Raw genomic sequence first — 23,964 nt, forward strand, 5'->3', positions numbered from 1 at the left:
TGCGCCCAGCGAAGCAAAGCGGTGCCGCAGACCAGGAAAGAGCTCCGAAATGGAGCTCCTTCCTGGTCCGCGGAAAGGGCACCCTAGGCGCCCTGCCACGGATTGAGGACGTCACGTCCGCGCCGCCCCGTCTAGAGGCGGCGCGGCCATGATGTCCTCACGGCGGTCGCCATATGGAAGGGCCGCCGCCGTTTAGTGCGTGACGAGCACGCACTAGGGTTAGGGCGGTGCGGAACCGGCCTCAGTTTGGAAACTTAATTGATTAGGTGGAATTGTGCTTGTACTACCAAATAGTTAAACAACTATCAGTCTTGAAGTTTTAAACAGAGCTAACACTAGTAGGCCTCAAGGTGAGACAATAATGACGACAACAACACTAAAGTATAAAAAGTCAACAGAACAATCAGGATTGAAGGACAATCAAGACTGAAACTGATGTTTTAGAACCTAAAGTTGCAATTTCATCCTCATTTATATAGATGTAATTTTTAAGAACTCAGTGACTAATAACAAACTGAACAAACATGCATAGGACCACAGCCTTAAGCTGTGGCAATGTACCTTGTTACTAGCAAAATTTCTTTGTGTAGAAATACAGAAATGGGGGGTAAGCCTCCAGAATTTCACTAAAAACATCCTTAATATTTTCCTTTACCTCCCAAACCAATCTAGTTGGCTAAGAATTTTCATACATTTGCATAATTGAAATGCATGTATGTTACTTTTTAACTTTATTAGAAAAAAAACCATCCAGACTGACTGTAATACAAATGGTACAAATATTTGTATTATTATTTTGGTGGTGGAATAAAGGATATTTTGGAAACAAGCAGGATAGCAGTGTAAACTGACTTTTAGAGATAAGAAACACTATCAAGTGCAATTTTAAGTCAGTATTCTAATGACATTAACAACATTTCTGTTATATAAAATATCTTGGGGTGAACTGCACCCCTCCCAACACAATTCCAATGTACACCCTTGTAGTCCAATATCAGGTGTTTGTGTCAGGTTCTGATTATTAAGACATTAAAAATATCTCTCAAAGTTCTGTGGAAGTTTTTATTTATGATTGAAAAGAATGTATGTCTTTCAAGGAACATGCCCCATGTTTGGTATCACGATTGCTTTCACCTTGAATAACAGAGCAATGTGATATAAATCAGTCTCCCTCCCTCAAAAATGAAAAACAAAAACCCACCACAAAGTAATATAATGCTACTTCAATTTATTCAGCTTTCTAGACACGTGCTCCTTCTTCACCCTGACCTTTTAAACAATGAGTGAAACAAGATATTTTAAGAGAACAGACTTTTAAATAAGTCTCAACCGTGGTCACCACCACCCACAAAAAACCTAATATGGATTATAGGATATTAAAGGTCATTATACTTGAATTTAATGTAGTTTGCATAGCAGACCATTTTATCATATGTGTGAAAAACATATCATGTTAAAGGTTTGAATTGTACACAAGATATCTAGTTTCTGAAAATATGTGGACAGAAATGCTTGGAAGAAATTACAAAGAAAGATTGAATGATTCAAAGGGACACAAACACTAGCCTGTTGTTTTTAAAGGCTTCAGCTATATTTTAATAAAATCTTTAACAAACAGGAATACACTATTGCGAAATAGTTTTCAGTGGTGGGAAAGCATGTTTAGTACACATGTTTTGAAGCAATTAATAGCAACTTGTTCCATTTAAGAATTACCTTTAACATATTCATTTCAATGTTTGATTTCTCTACAAAATTGGGATATCATCAGGAAATGTCAGTGGGGCACACACGTTATTTTTAAAATGAAACAATGTTGTTGCATTGTTATAGAATGCATTTACAAATCAGAACTAAATATTCCTGAAAAGCAAACACAACAAAATTATGAGTTTTATTTAATAGTTCAAATTTACACTCTTTGATTATTATTTTTGGCTTGGACAAATTACAATACTTAATTCTTCAAAAGAATTAGGAAAACCAGTTTCATCAAGCTGTAAACTGACTATGTGTAATACAACATTATAATTTGCTTTTTCACATTTTACATATATTTTCCTAAGGTACATGTTAAAGCTAATTGGCTCAAACTGAAAAATGTTTGAAAATTCAAAGTTTGGTCAGTGTTTGTATGGTCCAAAAGGGAAAAAATATCCACAGAAACAAACAGTTGATGACTGTTTTTGCAGCCACCCTTTCTCATTGCCTATCTAGGCTACCCAGACAATAGATATTGTCTCAGTCTACTTTTTTTCATAGTGAAATGATTTAATGCCCAGTTTTTGCTTACATTAAGACAAGTTTACTCATCTCATCTTGGGTAAGTGAGCATGGTCAAGGAGCATAGGTGAGTCAAGAAGTATGTGGAAAAAAACCCCTCTACTTAGTGCTGTCTTCCGATTCCTGCTGTTCTACTGACGTCAACAGCAGGGAGAGGATTGGGTTACCAACTACTTTTAAAGGGCCAGTTAATAACACCCTGGTGAAAATATTTGACAAATTTGGGTCTTGACAAAAGCTGTCAGGGGACAGCAGGACATTGTATGTAAAACCAGAGCATACCAGAATACTCTGTCACTTTTGTTAATAGCTTGCTCACACAAAGTTCTCTTGATGAACAAATGGAATTGCAATCAGAAAAGCAAGACAGCACCCCTGGATGCCAAGAAATGATTGCAGGATCAGTGTCTGGTTTTACATTTCACATTTGTGGTCACAAAGAATTGCTTGCTAACTGAAATCAGCAGGCACTGCACCAATATATGGTGTCTAAAAACTGGATTAACCTGGTAGTATAAACATTTAGCAATATATACATTTGTCGTTGGTTTCATGCTGATAGTTTTAACAAATTGATATTCAAGCAAACTGAAGTTGAACTTTGCTTATATGAGATTATGTTTTGTAACGATTTTTTCCTAGCTGCCCCCAAAAAACTGTAACTGAGACCCAGAGTTGAATATTCTTTTCTTGCAGTTTCCATCCCCCCAAATTCAGTCTGTCTGTGGAGGCAAAGAAAAGAGAAATGTAGAACATTTGAAAATATGTGCCTTTATTTAACTTTGGAATATTCAGAATAATGTAAAATACCTTATGCACTTACACACTGCAGTTCATTTTAGGATCAAACTAGATGACCTGACATTGAATGGCTTCTTGAACGCAAATTGAAAGCACTGGATGTTTCAGGTTCATGGGATAATAATTTGTCCCATTGAAAGGTAAGTGTTTTACAGAGATCTCTGGCTATATTCTCAATCTTTTTTTGTCCAGAAGGAGAATGTGTGGTATTTCCAACTAGCTCCTGGTTCATTCCAAGAGGAACGACCTCCGTAGTGCTCTTTCATATTATTCAACAAAGCTAAATAAAGATTAGGTACCTGGAAGTGTTTGGGGAGGGACGGCAAATTAATCCTTTGGCCTCTGCTGCTATCACAATCCAGGCTTGGCATTTTATGCCTGACATTTTCACTAGGTGAAATCATTCACTTCCGTGTGAATTCCTTCAACCATAATGCAAGTAGTCATCATGGGAAACATAATCTGGATTGGGGGATGAAAGTAGAAGCAAAACTCTCCCATTCATTTGCCAGAGTTCCAGTCATGCACACACAGAGAAAGAATCGCCCCTATCAATAACTTTTAAGAAACCAATCACATAATCACACTGTTTATCCTATCTAAGTACAAATACATGAAAATAACATAGATCTTGTTAGGTTATTTTAGAATTCATCATTCTGTCCCCTCTTTCCATTTTCTCCTCAGTCCCACCACAATAGAAATCATTTCCCTCATAAAATTGCACAGAGCAATATTTGTGTGGGTCTGACTCTCATTTACGATTAGGGTTGCCATTTCACGGTGGTGGGCGGGACTTTCCCACCCCCTGGGGGGCGTGCCCGGTCCCATCCCGCCCCCGCCCCCGCCCCCGGGTGGCTGCCCAACTCTGAGCTCCCAGGGCTGCTGCCTGCCTTCTATAGAGTGCTGCCTATGCAGTTTGTCTGGAGCAGCAGCAGCAGGAGGACTGAAACCAGCAGGGGTGGGATCTGCTGCACTGCCCTGCCTCTATTGGCCAGCCCTCTGCTTCCTTATTTGGGCAACATCCAAGCAGGGAGGAATTTACATTCAGGCAAGCTGCTTCCCCCTTTCTCTTTCCCCTCCTTCTCTTCTTATTATTGTTCCGTTTTTTTTCTTCTCCTCCTCTTCCCCTCCTCTTCCTCCTCTCCTTTTTCTTCCTTTCTTCCCCCTCCTCATCTTCTTTTTCTCTTTCTTCCTCTCTCTAAGCCCCCCTCCTCTTCTTCTCAGGGGTCCAGGGCTTCTCAAGGCTTTGCCCCCATTAGAAAAGAAAAAAGGCTTTGGATCTGTCCCATAAATCCCTCCTAAGTTGAGACATACCTGGGAAAAAGAGGGGGCGAGGGGTTTCGGGGGGTTGGAGGGGGCAAGGAAAAGGAGGAAGGGGGGAATTGCTAAGAAGGCTTGGGAGTGGGAAATGTAGTTTTCAAAGGCACAAAGGACTGCCTGTGATCTTGCAAATGCTATGCCTGCTTGGGAGTGGGAAATGTAGTTTTCAATGGCACAAAGGACTGCCTGTGATCTTGCAAATGCTATGCCTGCTTGGAAGTGGGAAATGTAGTTTGCAATGGCACAAGGGTCTGCCTGTGATCTTGCAAATGCTATGCCTGCTTGGAAGTGGGAAATGTTCTTGTAGAATTGGCGGGGGGGTGTTTGGCCAGAAAGAGAAGTACATTTCAGCCTTATGTCTAGGAATAATGCCAAAATGTCCTCCATTTTGAGCATGCCTAAGAAACATGCATTTATATTAACATTTTAAAAAAAATTATCAATTTTTTCATGTGTCCTCCATTTTTAAAAACATGTCCTACATTTGAAAATGTGGCCCTACATTTGTCCTACATTTGTCCCAGTTTGGAGGTCCTGCCTTATGGCAACCCTATTTACGATCAAAGGACAGATCAGTCTAAATATGGAGGTGAGCTAGAAAACCATACCCTAAATCCTATTAGTAGTCCCAATTAGAGTAGAGTCAGTAAAGTGATGGAGGCTGCATCTACACTACAGTATTAAACCAGCTTGACACTCCTTTATCTGCCTTGGCTCAGTGATATGGAATTCTGTGAATTGTAGTTTTGTGAGATATTTAGCCTTCTCTGTCAGAGAGCTCTGGTGATGCAACCAATGTGCCAATTCCATGATTCCATATGATGGAGCCATGATAGTTAAAGCACTGTCAAACTGCATTAATTCTGCAGTGTGGCAGCAGCCCAAATCAGAATAGTGAGTCAGTATTTCTGTAAATCTCTTTGCTACAGTGAGTCTACTCTAGTTGGGACTAACAAAAAACTTCACATCTGTATTTTCTGTCCATATTCCACTACAGCTTATATAGTTACTCTGGGGCCCAGAGTCCCCAGTCAGCATTCTGTCTGGGGAAATTCTGGGGACTGTAGTCCAAAATTTAACTTTTCCAGGATCTGAATTCTTTGTAAGGAACCATGCACAGAAGCTCATTGTTGATGCTGCCTGCATTTCATCTGGATAGTTAGCAGCAAACAGAAGTTGCAGAATTTAAAAGTAAACATGAGCTGTGAATTTCATGTACATCTCTCAATCTTATGTATGATTATAGAAGTAAATCTCTGTCAGCAATAAAAAGGCTTATTCCCCTACCTACAACAATAATTGCAACACTCAACAAAATGAAGACACAAGTGAGAGGAAGAATAAAAGTGCATTCCTCTATGGCAGCAGAGAATCTCAGAACAACCTTGGAAATGTGATATTGGGTTAAAATATGCAAGCAGTACTGGAAATTAACACCCCCTTTCTCCCAGAATTATTTTTATTAAATATTGTAGATATTATCCAAATCAAATTGACACAAAATGTAATCAGTATAATCTTATATATGATATCTGCAGCACGAATAGCGATTGCTAAATACTGGAAAGCCATGGTGATCCCACCAATTAAGGAATGGAAAGAACGGATGTATGAATATTATATATATATATTATGGATGGCCCTAGTGGTCTCTTCCAACTCTACGATTCTATGATTCTATGATTCTATTATGGACAGAATAACAATGCATGCTATGGGAAAAACAAGCCAAGAATTTGAAAATAAACAGCAGAAGATCAAAAAGATGTGGGAAAAAAGTAGACATGATTTATGTTGATGTTTTTTCAGGGGGAAACATATTATCTAGAAAATCAGTAATTAATATATGATACAGAGATAGCTATTAGAAAGGAATTCATGATTGAATTAAGCTACTTTTTTCCTGGTTATTATGCTAAAGAATGTTACTACCCCAAAAGATAAGCAGAACTCTCTCTCTCTCTCTCTCTCTCTGGCTTTTCTTCGCAAACAAAGATTCAGGAAGGACTCATCCTGCACTTTCTACAAGCACGTTGATGACTAAAAAGGCCAATCTGAGATAAACAAGTCCGGTTGCAGAAAGCACAGCAGAAAGTCTCCTTGGGTGATGTTTCTGGGTTGTGGATCTTTCTGCGCTGTCGTTTCTCTTTGAGACTCGTTTGGCGTGAGTTTTCAAAAAAGGCTGCAGCATCATAGATAGTGCGTCTCCATGTCTCCCAATGTGAGGCCAGGGCAGACCATTGTTGGTGATCGATTTGGCCAAGCCTGAGATGTTGTTTCAGGGAGTCCTTGTATCTCTTCTTTGGGGCGCCCCTCTTACGCTGACCCATGGCGAGTTCACCATAGAATACTATGTTTGGGAGGCGATGGTCCTCCATCCTAGAAACGTGTCCTGCCCAGCACAGCTGCATCTTCAATAGCATGGCCTCAATGCTGGTGATCCCTGCTTGCTCAAGGACAGCAACATTTGTCACATAGTCAGTCCAGTGTATATTTAGAATTGTGCGTAAACAGCACTGATGGAAGTGTTTGAGGAGTCGTAGGTGTTGGCGATAGGGGTGTGTGTGTGTGTGTGTGTGTGTGTACACACACACACACACACATCCCTCCTACCCCTATCCCCCCCTTTTTTCTCCTTTTCTCTTCTTTCTTGTCACTTTCTTCTTTTTTCTTTTCTCGTTACCTTTTACGTTGTTCCTTGCTTCTTTTTTAAATGTAATGTTTTAAATCTCAATAAAATATTTTTTAAAAAAAAACAACAACATGAAGTGCTTTCACACTACTATATTTCTCCAAAGCATACAAGTACAAATCAGAATGAATGAATTAAAGAGTGCTAGATTATGGCTTGTTCTGCAATGCTAGTGGCAACACATATTTGTTGGCAATGTAGTGGATAGTACCAAAATCATTTGCCTTGTAGGGGTGCCGCCACAATAAACACAGAGGCATAGCTGGAAGAAAGGCCACAACTTTATTAATTGCAAGCAGCAAAAACAGCACAGGATTGGCCCATAGCATGAGGTCAGGAGCTGGCAAAATTGACCAACACCCCGGTTGCTCGATACCCAAGGCCTGTACCAGGCCTGCCGTCGGGAAGACCAAGGGGCTATGGACCACCGGATAGCAACCAGCAGAATGTCCATATTTTCACCAGCCCCTAGTCACTGGGACACGTAAAACATAATGGCCCCCGCAATGGCCATACGTAACCCAAAGGAGGGAGGGTGGGGAGCTGAGCGAAAATGGCCCCGATCGCCGGGCCACGAGGCCTTAAATAGGCCAGGTCCAGGGCGGGGCCAAGCAAGGTCGCTCCTCCCCCCCAAGGCAGCACCAATCAGCTGCCTTGGAGGACCGGAAGGAGCGACCAACAAGAGGTCTTCCAGACTGGCAAGAGCGCCTCCCCGGAAGTTCCTCCTCTGGCCCCACCCACAGCCAATCAGAGGCCTCGGTTGCCCCCGTAAAGCATTCTGGGGCGCGCCAAGGCCCAAAATAGTCCTAAAGTTGTTGGCGCTCCCGCCGGCGGCAACACAGCTGCCAGGTGATCCCGGCAGCTGTTCTTTGCTCTCCCATGGAGACTGAAACCTGAAAGATCCATATGAAATAAACAGAATTTAATTACAGTCAAAAATATATTGACTGGACAGCTTCTAAAATATAGAACAACAACAACATCCTCTTCCATAATAGTGAAGTATTAATTCAGATTTGCTGTCTCTTGCCTCTAAAGGCACATACTGGAAATATAAGAATTTCACCTGAAACTCACATTGGAATATATTGATATATTTCTAAATAGCAGGGGCATGGATTTCTCTCTCCATATATAAATCTTTTGTGTGACATAGACCTGTGATCATTCCTGATCATTCAAGCTCCAGTAGCCTAAATCCAATTAACCTCAATGAAAGTAGTCCCATTGAACCAATCGAAACTAGGTAGGTCAGCAGTTATGCAAATCCCTCCAATTAGAATTAGCCCTCTTTCTCTCACACAGGCTTCAGTAATCTGCTTCCCTGGACCCTCAAGCTACTTCAGCAAAGTGTATAATTCCAGTCTATGACACTAGTCTTAATAGAAGCATGCCTGCACATTGCTGATATGTTAGGGTACATCTATACTCTAGAAATGATACAGTTTGACACCACTTTAAGAACTGTAGTTCCATTCTATGAAATCCTGAGATCTGTAATTTAAAATTACTTTAGTCTTCTCTTGCAAAGAGTCCTGGTGCCTCACAAAACTACAAATCCCAAAATTCTGTTGAATGGAGCCATGGCAGTTAAAGTGGTTTCAAACTGCATAATTTAGATGCAGCCTTGGACACATTTTCAAAATGAAAACAATTTGTTAAGATACCATTCTTGGTTTCTAAGGCCCTATGCAGACCAGCCTGAAAGGGCAACCTGTGGACAGAGTCGGGGTGCAGCATTCTGATGATGCACGTTCTGACTCAGCTCCCAGGGTGCCATGATGCCACACACCACTCCAGATGGTGCACAGCATCATGATGTGCATCTGGTGCTGCATCTAGATGACACAGCACCGAAGGGGCACCATACAGCCATGCTGCTTCGGTGATGGAGCCCTTTTTGCACCCTACAAAGGCTGGATTGGGGTTGTGGTGTGAGGTTGCCATGATGCCAATCCAGCCAGGAAAGGGGCAGTGTCCCACTGCCCCTTAGGGACATTGTGCAGAGCCCTTAAGAGAATCTTGTGAATAGAAAGCACTTAAGAGCATGTCTCCTATTCCTACCAACTTACTCACATAGATGGAACCTCACATTTCACAGTAACTCATTAGCATTGCAAGGGACTGTTAAGAGCTGTACTTCAAAAAGTCCACATGCAATTTTTTATGTACATGGCATGGAATTAGATATTACACATCTCAAACAAAGCAGAACTTGAAACTGAGAAACGAACATAAAAGTTTGTGGTTTATCTATTACACATAAGATATAGGCTAAACATTTATTCTTTCAGTTTTATAAATATTGTCTTCCAATGACACAGTTTAAGAGCACCTTCCATGGTTCACCAAAGAATAAGAAAATAATTAAGCTCATTATCCCAAGCCGCTAGATAATCATATATTATATGACCTATTCAGGACAAACACTTTGGTAATTAACTGTACAACCATGCAGACTGTTCAGCGTCTGAAGAAACTATTCATTTTTACAGACCAGATTTATAAGAGAATAGTAAGAAATCAGTTTGGGTGAGCTGAATATTTCACATTAAAGATGACAGAGCACTGGAACAACATCCTGGAAAGGAGGACAGTTCAGAAGCTGAAGGACTGATACAGACTAGACAAAAGACTGAAAAGAGCAATCCAAAAGAAAGTAGCTGAATAATGTATCTAAAAGGAAAAGATAGAAAACAAGGTAATTGAGGATAACCAGTGGGTGGAAGCTCTGAACAAACTCCACATTACAGTCAGTTCTCAACATGTGTAGCTTTGACTTTTACAGATTTAATTATTTACATATTTGATTGACATGGTCTCTCTAGGAATTGCTAGCTCCTCCAGCCCAACTTTGCCAAACACTGAGCACAAAGTCATGGTGGAGAACCTAGAGAATCCTAGAAAAAGCACTTCTCTGTGCATTTATTGTTCCTACAGCATGATTCTATGGTCAATATCTATCAGATGTTGACCACACAGTTGCCTAGGGATTCCTACAAAGGTGTTCTCTCATGTTAAAAAAAGTTTTTTTTTTATTTCTGTTTTTTGCCACTTTAATGGGGGTCCTGTATTCTATGTACCTGAGAGCAGGTGAGACTGTATCCTATGTAAGAGTGAAAAAGAAATATTAGAATGGCTGATTAAGAGATGAGGTATGTTAAACAAGTCTCTGTATGGAATAGCATGAAAAGCTGACATGTAGGCACCTAGACACAAGGAGCAGAGGAGGAGCCTGGAAGCAGAAGTGGGCAAAAGTACACACACAACACCTAGTGGCAAGAGAGTCGTATGTATCAGATAGTAGTGGCTGCGGCAGATGGTGGCTTCCACCATGTCAGTAGGGTGGTGAATTTACTTTTAATTTCAATCCACATTTTAAAGCCATTACTCAAGGTGCTGAAACCACTCAAATATGTTCTGTATTATGGATAATTCCCTTGAAGCCTGGACTAAAACTGAGTAGATCTGTTACTCCACTGGCAATGGAGCTACCAACCACATCTGTTGACATGAAAGGATTTCAGGTTCACAAACTGGAATGCAAAGGTGCCCAGACCTAGGATCTAAAACAAAGTAGGTAAAGGGCAGCCTCAATGCTTTTTTTCTGACCTCAGTCTTTCCAAACTCCATGGATTTTGCCTTCCCTAAAAGAGTAACTATTCCCCCCAAAGTCCTCTGGAGCACAAATACATTGCAGAACTTTGGTGAATTAGTTAATCCTGAAAATGCAGCAGTTTTTCAAAATTAGAAGTAGATTTTCAGACATTTGCATTTCCCCCTGCATTTTAGACATGTTTGGTAGTTTGGGTGGTCTGAGAGAAAAGAATATTGGTTTCTGAGCCCATCCCAGGTATCCACCCCTGGTGTAGACTCTTATGAAAATTCTGTCAGTTGTGGTTGCTTCTGAGTAACAAGAACAAAAAAGTAGTGAGCAACATAGGGCTTGAATTATGCATATTAGTTCAAACTAACCAGCCAAATTTTTCTTCCAGGTTTCAAGTTAGTACCAGATATGTTTGTGTAAGAAATTAATATACAAGTGATTACAAGCCTATCCTCTCCATTGTTTTCCAAGACATTATAAAGCACAGCAATTGAGTGAAGAAGAAAAAGACACAACCAGTGAAAAGGTAAAAAAACATTAGATAGACATTACCTTGGCAGTCATATCCCCTTTCTTCATAGCCAGCATTGCACAAGCACTTTCCTATGGGAACGAGCCATTCACCTTCTGTACTACAGTACATTTTAGGTGGGTCTTCCTCTTTGGAATGATTAACACAAGAACCTCGCACTTCCACCAATGATTGGGAATCCATAGGTACTGTGTCTGGAAACATAGCAAGGTTCTTTACAGTGAAAGGGCACTTTTTGAAGTACACTCGCACTGATACTAAGGCAACACACGCTCCCACATCTTGAAAAGCCAAGTAAAATCCTTTCCGGCTGACTGGTCCCACCTCACGAACCTCTGTATTGAGTTTGAGAATTCGATCTCCAAGATCCATTTGAGTGAAACTCTCATCAGCTGCAATGGTATCAATCTTTGTAAACTGGTGTTCTCTAAACTTGACAGAATGCTCATCATCAGTCTCCATATAATACAGGTTAAAAGTTTCTTTGCAAGTGCCCAGCACTAGTGGGATGCTGTTACAGTCCCTCAGGGTAAACTTGAGCTCCACATAGATCTTTTGAGCTGAGTTGCGTGGTATCCAGTTTGTCCTCAGCCAGTTGTTCTGACTGTGGTCCATAACATTGCAAACCTGGTAGGTTCTGATTGGTGTGTAGTTCTCATCAACACCACTTATTTCTTCCCACTGTAAACATATATAGCAGAATAGTCATTATAAAATTATCTGTAACATACAAGGAAAATACACAGTAATAATCAGATTATGTACCAGGCAATAATTTGACAGGCTAATGAAAAGTCACAGATTCAGTATGCACACTTAGAAAAGTCTGTGGTGCATTCATCTTTGAAGTGCATCACAACAGAATGCAAGTGGTTTGAAAAGTTTTACAAACTCTTGCAAAAAGCAAATAAATAAATAAATAATAAAAATACCCCCAAACAAAACAAAACCCACCACTAATGGCATTAATATATGGGCAAGAGAAGACTAACTGGAATCCTTTTCTGTGGGCAGATTTTCTTCCACCTGCATTCTGAGGTGGGTCAAGTTCAAGACAACTATACCATATGATTTTTCTCCCTTAATGATTAAACATATTTTTAGTAGATGCATATTTAGTATACATTAAGGTCTGTACATTAAGTTAATGAACAAAAAGATAAGAATTTTAGCGTGCTGTTGAAAACATAAAGATTGTGTTGCACCTTAAAAGATTACACATACACACACATATAAGGACACAGAGGAAGAAGACAGTTCTGCTGGGGGTTTATCCCTTTAAATTTGATTTAAATTTTATATTTTATCTTCCAATAGCTGGTCCTTCTTAATTTTTTTAAAAGAACAACAATAACATTAAAATAAAAAATAGAATAGTTTATGAATGGTAGGGCCCAGAACAAGCAGTCCAGTAGATTTATCTCATGCAATCAATCTGGCATTTTAAAATGGTAACATTTCAGAAATCAGTATATTAACATTTCAATATCCCCGTACATGGCTACTGGGTACAAACTTACTCTCTCATTCCCCCCACCCCAACAGACAAAAACAATTCAAAAGAAAAAGTCCTTTTTCAAATTGCTATACTGGAATTTTTCAGCAAGTTTGCATCCATTTGTTACCATCTTAATTGGGCCCACAGGATTCTTTCAATGTAGGGTTAAATTAGCATAGATAATATAAAAAGGTTATATTATCAGTCTCTGCCATTGTGAAGGGTCCATATTCTTATCTTCATTACATTTAAGCTTTGAACAAAAATGTCAAAAATCTACAGCATTATTATATCTCATGGATTTTTGGATCCACTATTTTAGATCCAGACTAGGGATGGGGGAAAAAGTTGTTAAATTTGCTTTTTCTTTTTTCTTTTTTCTCTTTCTTTCTTTCTTTTTTCTTTTCTTTTTCTTTTTCTTTTTTTTTTTTTTTGACAGAAGCATTCCACGCCTCCCATAAATTACTTGTTGGAAAAATGCACACCAACACTTTATTCAGTAAGGGTACCAATACAAAAATGCAAACAAATGTAGGGAAATGCCAAAATTCCCTTCTGAGATGTAAAGATAAAGTATTGCAAGGTGATCCTGAACAATGACAACATGAAAACACAGGCATCTCCAATTTTGAAAACATCTCCAAGATCTTTCAGATATTAACAACAGACCTATTGAAATCAATGTGATTTCCATTATCATATTCCAAATATGACAAAGTCTTGATTCTAGATCTTACCAGGGAGCAACATGGCATAGTGGTTTGAGTGTTGGACTACAACCCTGGAGATTATAGGTCAAATTTCTGCTCAGCTATAGAAACCCATTAGGTAATATTTAGTAAGTCACACACTCTCAGCCTCAGAAAACCCTGTGACATGTTCACCTTAGGGTTCCCATAGGTCAGAAATGACTTCAAGGCACACAGTAGCAACAGCAGCATCAGCAACAACAACAACTAGATCTAACTATTCACAATTTTTCCCTCATTTACATGCATAGGATTGGGTCACGGCTCCATACTATGAAATCTTGAGAGTTTCCTGGGAGAATTCTAGAGTAATCCCCAAAGCTTCAGCACTAGATCTCTCTAGAACAAAATGCTAAATAATTCCTCACATTTCCAGTCCCAGGATTCCATGGGATGGTGTCTAAACAGTTAAAAGTGATAAGAAACTGTCATATTTGTGCTAATAGCTGCTATTAGCATCAGTTCCAGGTATGGGATTTTCATTAACAAATGAGTGTCTGTTTGTTTAAAGTTTCCTCTCCTTTCATCACACCCCAAAATAAATCTAGGCACCTATACCTGTACAAACCATATACACACACAAGCACACACACACACAAGCACACACACTTACAACATTATGAGATACTGGAATATGTCCAGGAGAGCAATGAAGATAATAAAATCTGTCAAACAAGCCCTATGAAGGATGGCTTAATGAAATGGATATGTTTAGCCCATGAAAGGGAAGATGGACAGGTGTCAGTGCAGCCATCTTTAAATATATAAAGGGATGTCATGTAGAAGATGGAGCAAGTTTGTTGTCTGTTGCTCCAGAGAACAGAACACAAACCAGTGGATTCAAATGAGAACAAAAGTGATTCCACCTAAGCTTTAGGAAGAAGTTCTTAAGTTCTGTTCAACAGTGAACTAGACAGCCTCAGAGGGTAGGTAGAGTCTTCTTCTTTAAGCAGAGGTTGGATGGCAATCATTGAAGAGTACATTAGTTGTGCATTCTTGCATATGAGGAGCCCTTGCAGTCCCTTTCAAATCTAAGATTCTGTGGTTCTGTGATCTATTACTTCACATTTCATCTGTATCTAAGAATAACATTTCATGTATCTCATGGAGTGAGCTCTGATTAATAATAATTTATGTCACCACACTTACAACATACTTGTGAAATTAGAAGTGCCACAAGACATATAGTTATTTTTGTACTGTTCTTTATTCTCTGTATTTTTTGAAGTGTGACAATTTTTCCAAGTTTAAATATCAATATTATGTACATTTATGTAAGACTGGACAGGATACATATAAACATCTATATATGTTTAATATTTATATTGTAGTTTGAAATGCTTGTCATCACAATTGACTAATAAGCATCATCTGAAAAATTCAAATGTGACATATTCTAAGAAAATATGTTAATTTGTTTATGTGTATTGGTTGTTTGTTATGTTTGTAGAACTGTGAAACATGTCATAGCAGGATGCAGTGAAAGAAAGGAAGAGAGAAAGAGAGAAAGAAAAAGAAAAAGAAAGAAAGCTTCAAATATAGATTATTTATTATACAGGAGAAAATTAATTTCCTTCCTAGCAAAAATGACTATCCATTTACTTTAGTTACACAGAATATCTGCTTTGAAAGGCCCATTATTTTCTTTGTGATGGAAGATCTCGTCATGGAACAAGAACAGTTTGTTGGTGTTTTGTTGATTTTTCATAGGGAACAGATGTCAACAAATTGATCTGGTCTTAGACTAGCAGATAATGAAAATTCAATATAATAGCAAGAAATTTATGCAAAGGAAGACAGATTTGGTGAGGAATAGTAAGAAAACAAGGAAGGAAGCAGAAATGGAAAGGATGGCCCCAATCATTGTCCTTCTCTACCACAGTGATGGTAGGTAGGTGGAGGAAGAAGAAGAGGAGCAGTTCCCTCCACTGCTATGAATCATGACAAGAACACCAGGTAAATAACTTAGAAGAATTGACTATTAAGAACAGGAAAGTCATGGCTTGGAAACTATGAATAAATGTAGAAGTCCTGTATTTTAAAACAAACACCCCCCCCTCACAACAAGCATTATTTACTTTTGCTCTTAACTGCCAATCTCAAACAGGAAAAAAAAACACGTTTAACACATGAGGCAGTAAATCAGAAAGAAAGAAAGATATTAGCATATTTGTCAAGCACTTATCACACAATATTGTTTCTGTTCAGTTGCTGTTTTCAGTTGCATCCCTGCCCCTGGTGTCACCCGGTACAGGGGGATGGGGCTTCAGAGGAGGAAAGGGTGGGGCTTCTGCAAAGAGCCATGGGCACAGGCTCAGTCAGGTCAAGCATGGGCCTGAACCTCCAGTCCTTCCTGACGCAGACCCCATTTGTGCTGCCAACCCCTTCTCAGGGGAAAAGGGGGCACTGGTAAAGAGCTGGGAGAAGCACACATGCCTCCCTGACATCTTTGAGCCATCTCCTTCTCCTCAGGGGGGTGGCAGCAAGGAGCTGGGAGGAGCATGTGCTTCTCCTCCATTCTTACTGCCACTCCTTCTCCTCAGCAACAAGGAGGTTCTGGGGGCATGCACATGCTCAGCCTGGCTCCTTGCCATATCCTCTTCTGAGAACAAGATGGAAGACCTCTGAGGTGTCACCTGGTGGGGTCCACACAACCCTCACCCCATCAGTGATGCTACTGACTGCTTTGTGTTTCCTTTGTTTCTATAATACAGCTTTTCATTGATGGGGCAAACCTGTCAACAGGCTTCTACTATTGCTCCTAGTATTACTCCCATTAGTGCCCTGTAGCATATTTTCTCATAAGTTATGCATTTATTGTTCCTTCACAAACATATTCCTCAGTATATTTTTATTCACTACTCAGTACAGTGTAGTTTTTGAATGGGAAACTGTACTGCAAAATTTGGGAAGAAAATCAAAATCTGAAGGATAATTATTTTCTAATAATCACATTTGTATATGAAGCATAGAGCAGATATTTTTCATAAAAACACAAAATGAAACAAGCTCCAAAATTTTGTAATAAATAACAATTCTGACACTTAGATATGCTTAAATCTCAGTCAATTATCCACTGTCCATTCATTCATATGAGTTCTGTCACGAGTAAATTATATATTAGTTTCCCCTTATATACCTGAGTGTAATGATATAGATCCACTTCTAATTTTTAATGTAATATTTTTATGCAATCAGAGAAATAAAATCTCAGTAAAAATAACAACATAACAGTTTTTTTTTAAAAAACACAACTACTTTTATAGACTACATTTAGAACATGTGTAAATCAAAAATCAATTGTCTTGTATTATTAATTGTCACACAAGAAATGCATTTGGGTACCTTTTTCTTTTTTACAGAATGAACAAGATTAGAAGGCAAATAGCCAACACTGATTAAAGTGGCCTTTAATCTATTACCTATCTATAAACCTCAGTGGGCTCAAGTTTGCTTTACTCTTTGTTGGTATATGGTCTTCAGACTGTAGCTCATCCCTAAATGTGTCTCCTCAGAAGTAAGCTTGGTTGATTTTGATAAGAATTACTTCTAGATAATTATGTATTGTATGGCAGCATGAGATATATAGAACATATAGGAACCATAAAAGATGATTCACTAGTGACACATGGACATTCTCCCTAATTTTATATTTTATTTTACTGAAATGCAGCCAAAGGAAGCAAGACATATTTAGGACAGTGTTTGATTCTCTGTAATTTGGATCCATGGCTTAGAATTATGTCTTCCCTGGATGACTAATGTCATGGCAGACATCAGCAAATAACTTTGTGACTAGCATTGAACTAAAGTGTTTTTGCTTCTGCAGCTACTTTTGTGTTTCTGAATTTGGTTGATCATAAGATTGTAATTGAGTTTTCTAAAGGGGTGGGCATTGTGAAGCCTGGGGGCTTCATTTCGCCCAGCAAGAGAATCCCATAGAGCAGTTTGGAACTTATCTGGCCCAAACATTTCATTCAGCTTTGGTGCACAGTTCCACATGTTATGGATATTTTGAAATAACTATTCTGGGGATCCACATTTCCTCTCCATTTCTAAAAATGAGAGCTACCATATATACTCGACTATGGCTTGGGTCCGAGTTACTTGACGGACCGCATCTTCCCATATAATCCGCCCCGCACACTCAGAACAACCGGGAAGAACTTGCTAGAAATTCCATCATCTAAATATGCAACTACATCCCAGAGGGCCTTCTCAGTAGTGGCCCCACAAATCTGGAATAGTCTTCCCAACGAGCTCTGTCTTATCACCCCCCTGGAAACATTTAAAAAGAGGCTTAAAACCTTCCTCTTCTGTCAAGCCTTCCCCCCTGGAAAATGAAGTAATGTACTCTGATCCCATTGACTCTCTACCTCACCCTATTGATTGATTGATTGAATGATTGCTTTTAGATTTGTATATTGTATTTAGTGCTCTTGGTTTTATCTATTTTATGCTATGTTTTGTATTTGGTTTTAAACTCTGTGTAAACCGCTTTGATCTTTTTGGAAAAGCGGTATATAAATAAAATTTATTATTATTATTATTATTATTATTATTATTATTATTAGTCAAGAAATGTATGCCCAAAATTGATGTTAAAATCCTGAGTCAACTCATATATGGGTCAAAAGAGTAATACAGGACAGAAAGATCCTAAAAGAAGCACCCCCCCCCCTGATTCCCCACTCCCCCTGTACTGGCAGTGATTTCTGAAAGAGCTGCCAGGCAGGAGAGAGAGAGAGAGAGAGAGAGTGTGAGAGAGAGGGGGGGGGGGTAATCCACTTCTCAGTCTAATGGAAAACCCCTTTCTTCCATCCTTTCTTCTCCCTATGCATTGTCTCTGCCCAGAAAGAATAACATTTCCCCCCAATTCCTTCCTTCCCCATTCCAATGCAAGCCTTTATTCCCTCCCTCCCTTTCTCTCTGGATCATCCCTGCCCATCAAGCACCACATTTCCTCCCAGTTCCTTCCTTCCCAGTCTGGTGTTAAAACCTTCTTCTCCCCTAAGTTTTACCCTCAACCTAGCTACAGGTCATATAAAAATACTTGATTTTGACCTTAAAAGCTTCCCTCACCTTATACGTGAGGTCAATTTGGAAACAAGTATATACAGTATCTATTTAGTAACTGGTGCTTTGAAAATACTGACATCTGGGGCCTTTGAGAGTCCAGGAGAATGGGCCGCCAGAACTTCCAAAGCTACTCATCTTTGATATAACAGGAACACAGAACTGCCTTCCACATACACTGCCAGAGTAAAATTAATCAAGACCAGTTAACTAGACAAAGAGATGTTCCATCCAATTTTCCTTTCAAAATCCCAGGAGAGGCAAAGGAGTACAGTGGTCCCGCCATGTTCACTGGGTTAGGAGTAAAGGACTCCCGCGAAAGTGGTAAAAACACAAATAAGAAAACACTATTCTTTTTGCCTGAGAGAACAAATACTTCTCTGGGATTCTCCAGGTTCTCCAGTGCAACTCTATTGCCAGAATATGCCTAACATTGACTGAGGAATTATGCTGGAAGACCTACACATGTCTGGAGAAGCATTTTGTCTAGGAACGTCTAGGTACTCCAACACAACTCTATGGTCAACTTCTAGCAGAGCTGCACTGAAGGACCTAGAGATTCCTAGAGATAACATATTAATCAAAACCACAAATAATCCAGTCCACAAAAGTCAAAGCTACAGATGTGGAGGGCTGACTACATTGCAAATGATTTTTTTTCTTTTCTCAAACTATGTAATATATACACATTTTGTTGTATTTATTTATATCCTAACTTTTTCACAACAGAATGCTCAACATGGCTTACTACCATTAAAACAAACTTAGTTAAAGATTCACAAAATACAAAATTTAAAAAGTAATCATAAAATTAAAAGCAGTTTTAAAAACAATAAAAACAACAACAACAACAACAACATGTCTCAAAAGCCTACCAGAATAAAAGGGTTTTACTTGCTTGCAAAAGGATACTAAGGATGGTGCCACTCTAGCCTCTTTGGAAGGGAGTGCCAGAACCTGGGGGCAGCCTGTGATAAAGCCCTCTCCTGTGTTGCCACCAAATGTACATATGAATCTGGTGGGACAAAGAGAAGGGAATCCCCAGCAGATCTTAAAACAACGGCAGGTTTGTATGGGAAAAATGGTTCTTTAAATAACTTGAACCTGAGTGATACAGGATTTTATAGCTCATCACCAACACTTCAAATTGTGCCCAGCAACAGCCAGGCAGAAAGTGGAGCTGTTGCAACATGGGGGCTGTTTGATCCCTGTATCCAGCCCTAGTTAACAATGTGGCTGTAGCTGTTGGGACCAGATGAAGTTTTTGAACACTCTTCAAAGACAGCTCCACATAGAGCAAGTTACAGTAATCCAAACTGTAATTTCAATTACAGTTTTTCAGTTTAGTATCTCTTAGTATTAACACACTGATGCATTATTTATGGAATATTGAAAAGAACTTGTTTTGAGACAGCAATTATACAGAGGCATGGATGTAAACAGAAAATGCATCTTAGCTTTCTAATGCATCAAAATTAAATTTGATTTAGAGTTATTTTATCACACCACCATATGGTTGCATCATAAAGAAATGTGATGCACACAATGAAATACAACATCAGTCTTTTAGTGTATTTGTTAGATACTACCATACTTGACATCTTTAAATTTGATATATTAACACAAGGAGATGAACTCTGAGGTATAAATTACATGACAATGCCACTATATGCTCTGTGAAAAGGGTAGCAATGACCTATTATCATGGCATTAATTTGTAATGAACACCAAATTGCCTGTAAAATTATAGGAGAATGAGATTCCAAGCCATTTGTAGGGCTAGCAAAACACCCAGATTAGCAGTTAACAGAGAAACATTGCTAAATAAAATACCAGATTCTGATCTTATCCGAGGAGGGTTAAACTACACTTGTTTTATGGTCAGGGGCCCTGCACAAATAACTTTTGTATTTAAACCCTACAAGAGTTTTAAAGAGTTTTAAACTGTTAATGACCTGGGTGTTCTTAATGCTGAAACTGACTCAGAGACTTGTATATCACAGCTCCTTATTATGTGAAGTCATTCATTCATTATTGATAGGAGTTTTTATGAGACTTCATACCCCAGCAGTACTTTCAATCATGTGGCCTTCTGGTATAAAGTGGAAACTATCTGATCAATTGATGTCAGACTGCAGTGCTTAAAGGCACCACCATCAAGCAATTTTATATGATACTTGGAATTGGTTCATTATAAATACTTTAAAACATTTGTGCAGGCTTTTGGAAGTATTTTAGAATACTTCTATAGCCTAACCATTGTAAACAGGGAAGCTTCTAAAATATTCATCTGATAGCCCCCCCTCCTACAGAGATGGCTGCTCCAAATAACATGGGCTGGTTTCCAATGTGAAATGTAAGCATTAGGACATTCCCTATTCTTTGATGTCCAGTTTTTGTACAAAAGGTGAAATATAAAGGCATGCTTTGCTGGAATTTTCAGATCCTTCCATTCATTCATAAAATTCCTCCCACCCTTCATATGACTGATGCGTAATGTTGCAGTACAAAAGGAAATTTTAGCCTGATTACATTTAGTGAAGTTAATATTCCACAATTTTCTCCCTACTGCAGAGTAATAATAATAATAATAATAATAATAATAATAATAAAAAATAAATCATTTATTTATATCCCGCCTTTCCTTGGAGATCAAGGCAGGTTACATAACGATAAAATATACAAAACTAAACATATAAAATACAAGATAAAAATAGTATAATGAAAATACAGATTAAAAAACCATACAAAAATACTAGCTGAAGTACAAGTGCAAAAGAGGGACGGAGAGGAAGCATTACAACATCTGAGGGAAAGCTTGGTGGAAGAGAAAGGTTTTTAATCTCTTCCGAAATAGGTCGAGGGAGGTGGTTGAGCGGAGCTCGTCGGGAAGAGAGTTCCAAAGCTGCGGGGCTGAGATAGAGAACGCCCTCTGTGCAGTCATAGAATGTTTTGTATCTGGAACCCTCAAGAGTTGCTTCCCGGCTGACCTGATTGTGCGGGGCGGATTATATGGGGGGAGGCGGTCCTCCAGGTACCCTGGGCCCAAGCCATTTAGGGCTTTATAGGTTATAACCAACACCTTGTATTGCGCCCGGAAGTGAATAGGCAGTCAATGTAGATCTTGAAGGACAGGTGTTATATGGCTGGTCCTGGAACATCCAGTGACCAGCCTGGCTGCCATTTTTTGCACTAGCTGAAGCTTCCGTGTTTGGTACAAGGGTTGCCCCATGTAAAGCGCATTACAGAAATCCAACCGAGAGGTTACCAGAGCGTGTACCATCGTTTCAAGGTCCCCCCAGCCCAGGTAGGGCCGCAGCTGGTGTATCAGCCGAAGCTGATAACAAGTACTCCTGACTGTCGCGTCCACCTGAGATGTAAGATGGAGCGACGAGTCCAGGAGCACCCCCAGGCTGTGAACAGAGTCCTTCAGGGGAAGCATGACCCGATTCAGGACCGGTAGACAAATCTCCAACCCTGGACCCGGGGAACCTATCACGAGTACTTCCGTTTTCTCTGGATTCAGTCTGAGTCTGTTTTCCCTCATCCAGCCCATTATTGACTCCAGACAGGCATCTAGAGGAGAGGTGCCATCCCTGGTCACTACATCAGTTGGAGACACAGAGAAACATATTTGGGTGTCATCAGCGTACTGATAACACTGCGCCCCGTGTCTCCGGATGGTCTCTCCCAGCGGTTTCATGTAAATGTTAAATAGCATGGGGGACAGAATGGCTCCTTGAGGGACACCAGATGTAAGGGCCCTCTTATCAGAGCACACGTACCCCAGCTGCACCATCTGGAATCTACCCGAGAGGTAGGAATGGAACCACTGGAGCACAGTGCCCCCAATACCCAACTCCCTCAGGCGTACCAGAAGGATACCATGATCAATGGTATCGAAAGCCGCTGAGATGTCTAAGAGCACTAACAGGGACACGCTACCCCTGTCCATGCACAGACGGAGATCATCAACCAAGGCGACCATGGCAGTCTCAACTCCATAGCCCGCCCGGAAGCCAGTTTGAAATGGGTCTAGAAAATCAGTATCATCCAAGACCAATTGAAGCTGAATGGCAACCGCCCTCTCGATCACCTTCCCCAAAAAAGGCAGCAGTGAAATAGGACGATAATTGTTATGAATCAGGGGGTCTAGGGAGGGCTTTTTTATGAGCGGTTTTACAATGGCCAATTTTAAGCTGGATGGAAAGCGCCCTTCCCTAAAAGATGAATTAATTATGCGATGCAACATGTTAGTTATGGTCGCACCCCCCTGAGCTGCTAGCCAAGAGGGACAGGAATTGAAAGAGCAGGTTGTCTTCCTAACACTTCTAAGGATCTTGTCCACTTCCTCAGTACTCACGGACTCAAACTGATCCAGTACAGTAGAGTCTACGGAAGCTCTGAAGACCTCTATTCTGGACCCTGTAGAAATACTGGCGTCGAGATCAGCCCTTATCCGAGAGGTTTTATCCACGAAGAAGTTGTTAAATTCGTTACAGCAGGCTTTGGATGGTTCCAGAATAGAGTTCAGGGAGGAGGGTAGCTGAGTAAGCTCCCTCACTACCCTGAACAGCTCTACCAGATGCGACTCCGTGGACGCGATACGCGCAGCAAAGAATGAGTTCTTTGCTGCGCTTATCGCCACTCCGTAGGCCTCCAAAAGAGAGTCCAGGAGTGCCTTGTCGGCTAAGTCCTGGTGTCTTCGCCATTTGCGCTCTAGTCATCGCAGAACCCGCTTCCTTCCCCTGAGATCTTTCGTATACCAGGGCTGTTTTTTGGAAGAGGGCCTGAGAGGACGCTTGGGAGCGATACTGTGTATAGCCCTGGAGAGATCAGTATCCCAGATGTTTGTCAGGGCATCAACAGAATCGCCGTCAGTGCCAACCATATATCCCTCTAGGGCTTCTTGGAACCTTTTGGGTTCCATCAGCCTTCGAGGGTGGACCATTCTAATAGGTCTGCCACCCCCGGGGGGGTGCTGGGTAAAAGCCTTGAGTTTAGCCTCAACCAGGAAGTGGCCCGTCCATGACAAGGCAGAGATGTTGGTTACCTCCACCCACGGATTCTCCATGTCCGTACAAAAGACCATATCAAGTAAACAAATGCTTCTGTGCAGTTTGTGCCTAGCATTCACACACCCTGACATATTTTGTGAAATTATTCTGTGCACATGGGGTTTTCTTTGGGAGGGAGTTACATGAGGTTTTGTCATGTATGTTTTATGTGCAAGATTCCTGTTCTCATGACCTCTTTTACTGATGCACATAGGAAGTTGTCTTCATACATAAACAGTGCAAACTGAATCTATCTTCCATGGAAAGGAAAAGATGCAAATTAATTAAAGGAAGGTAAAGGCAAGGCAACTGTGTGTTAATCACTTCTGCAATTTAGTTTACAAAA

The 23,964-nt window shown here is 40.1% G+C and overlaps 1 protein-coding gene across 2 annotated transcripts in view; it reads right to left on the minus strand.

Annotated features, from left to right (window-relative positions):
* The window catches only part of LOC149319743 (ephrin type-A receptor 3), a 279,988-nt gene that overhangs the window by 171,809 nt on the left and 84,215 nt on the right, over positions 1–23,964 (minus strand). For both annotated transcript variants that reach the window (XM_089512286.1, XM_089512287.1), the window contains exon 3: positions 11,259–11,919. In XM_089512286.1, coding sequence (XP_089368412.1) covers positions 11,259–11,919 — 661 coding nt within the window. The remainder of the gene's footprint in view (positions 1–11,258; positions 11,920–23,964) is intronic.

This window comes from Sceloporus occidentalis, unplaced genomic scaffold (genome assembly GCF_023333645.1).
Source record: "Sceloporus occidentalis isolate IW3139 unplaced genomic scaffold, rSceOcc1.0.p SCAF_2, whole genome shotgun sequence".
Classification (NCBI taxonomy): domain Eukaryota; kingdom Metazoa; phylum Chordata; class Lepidosauria; order Squamata; family Phrynosomatidae; genus Sceloporus; species Sceloporus occidentalis.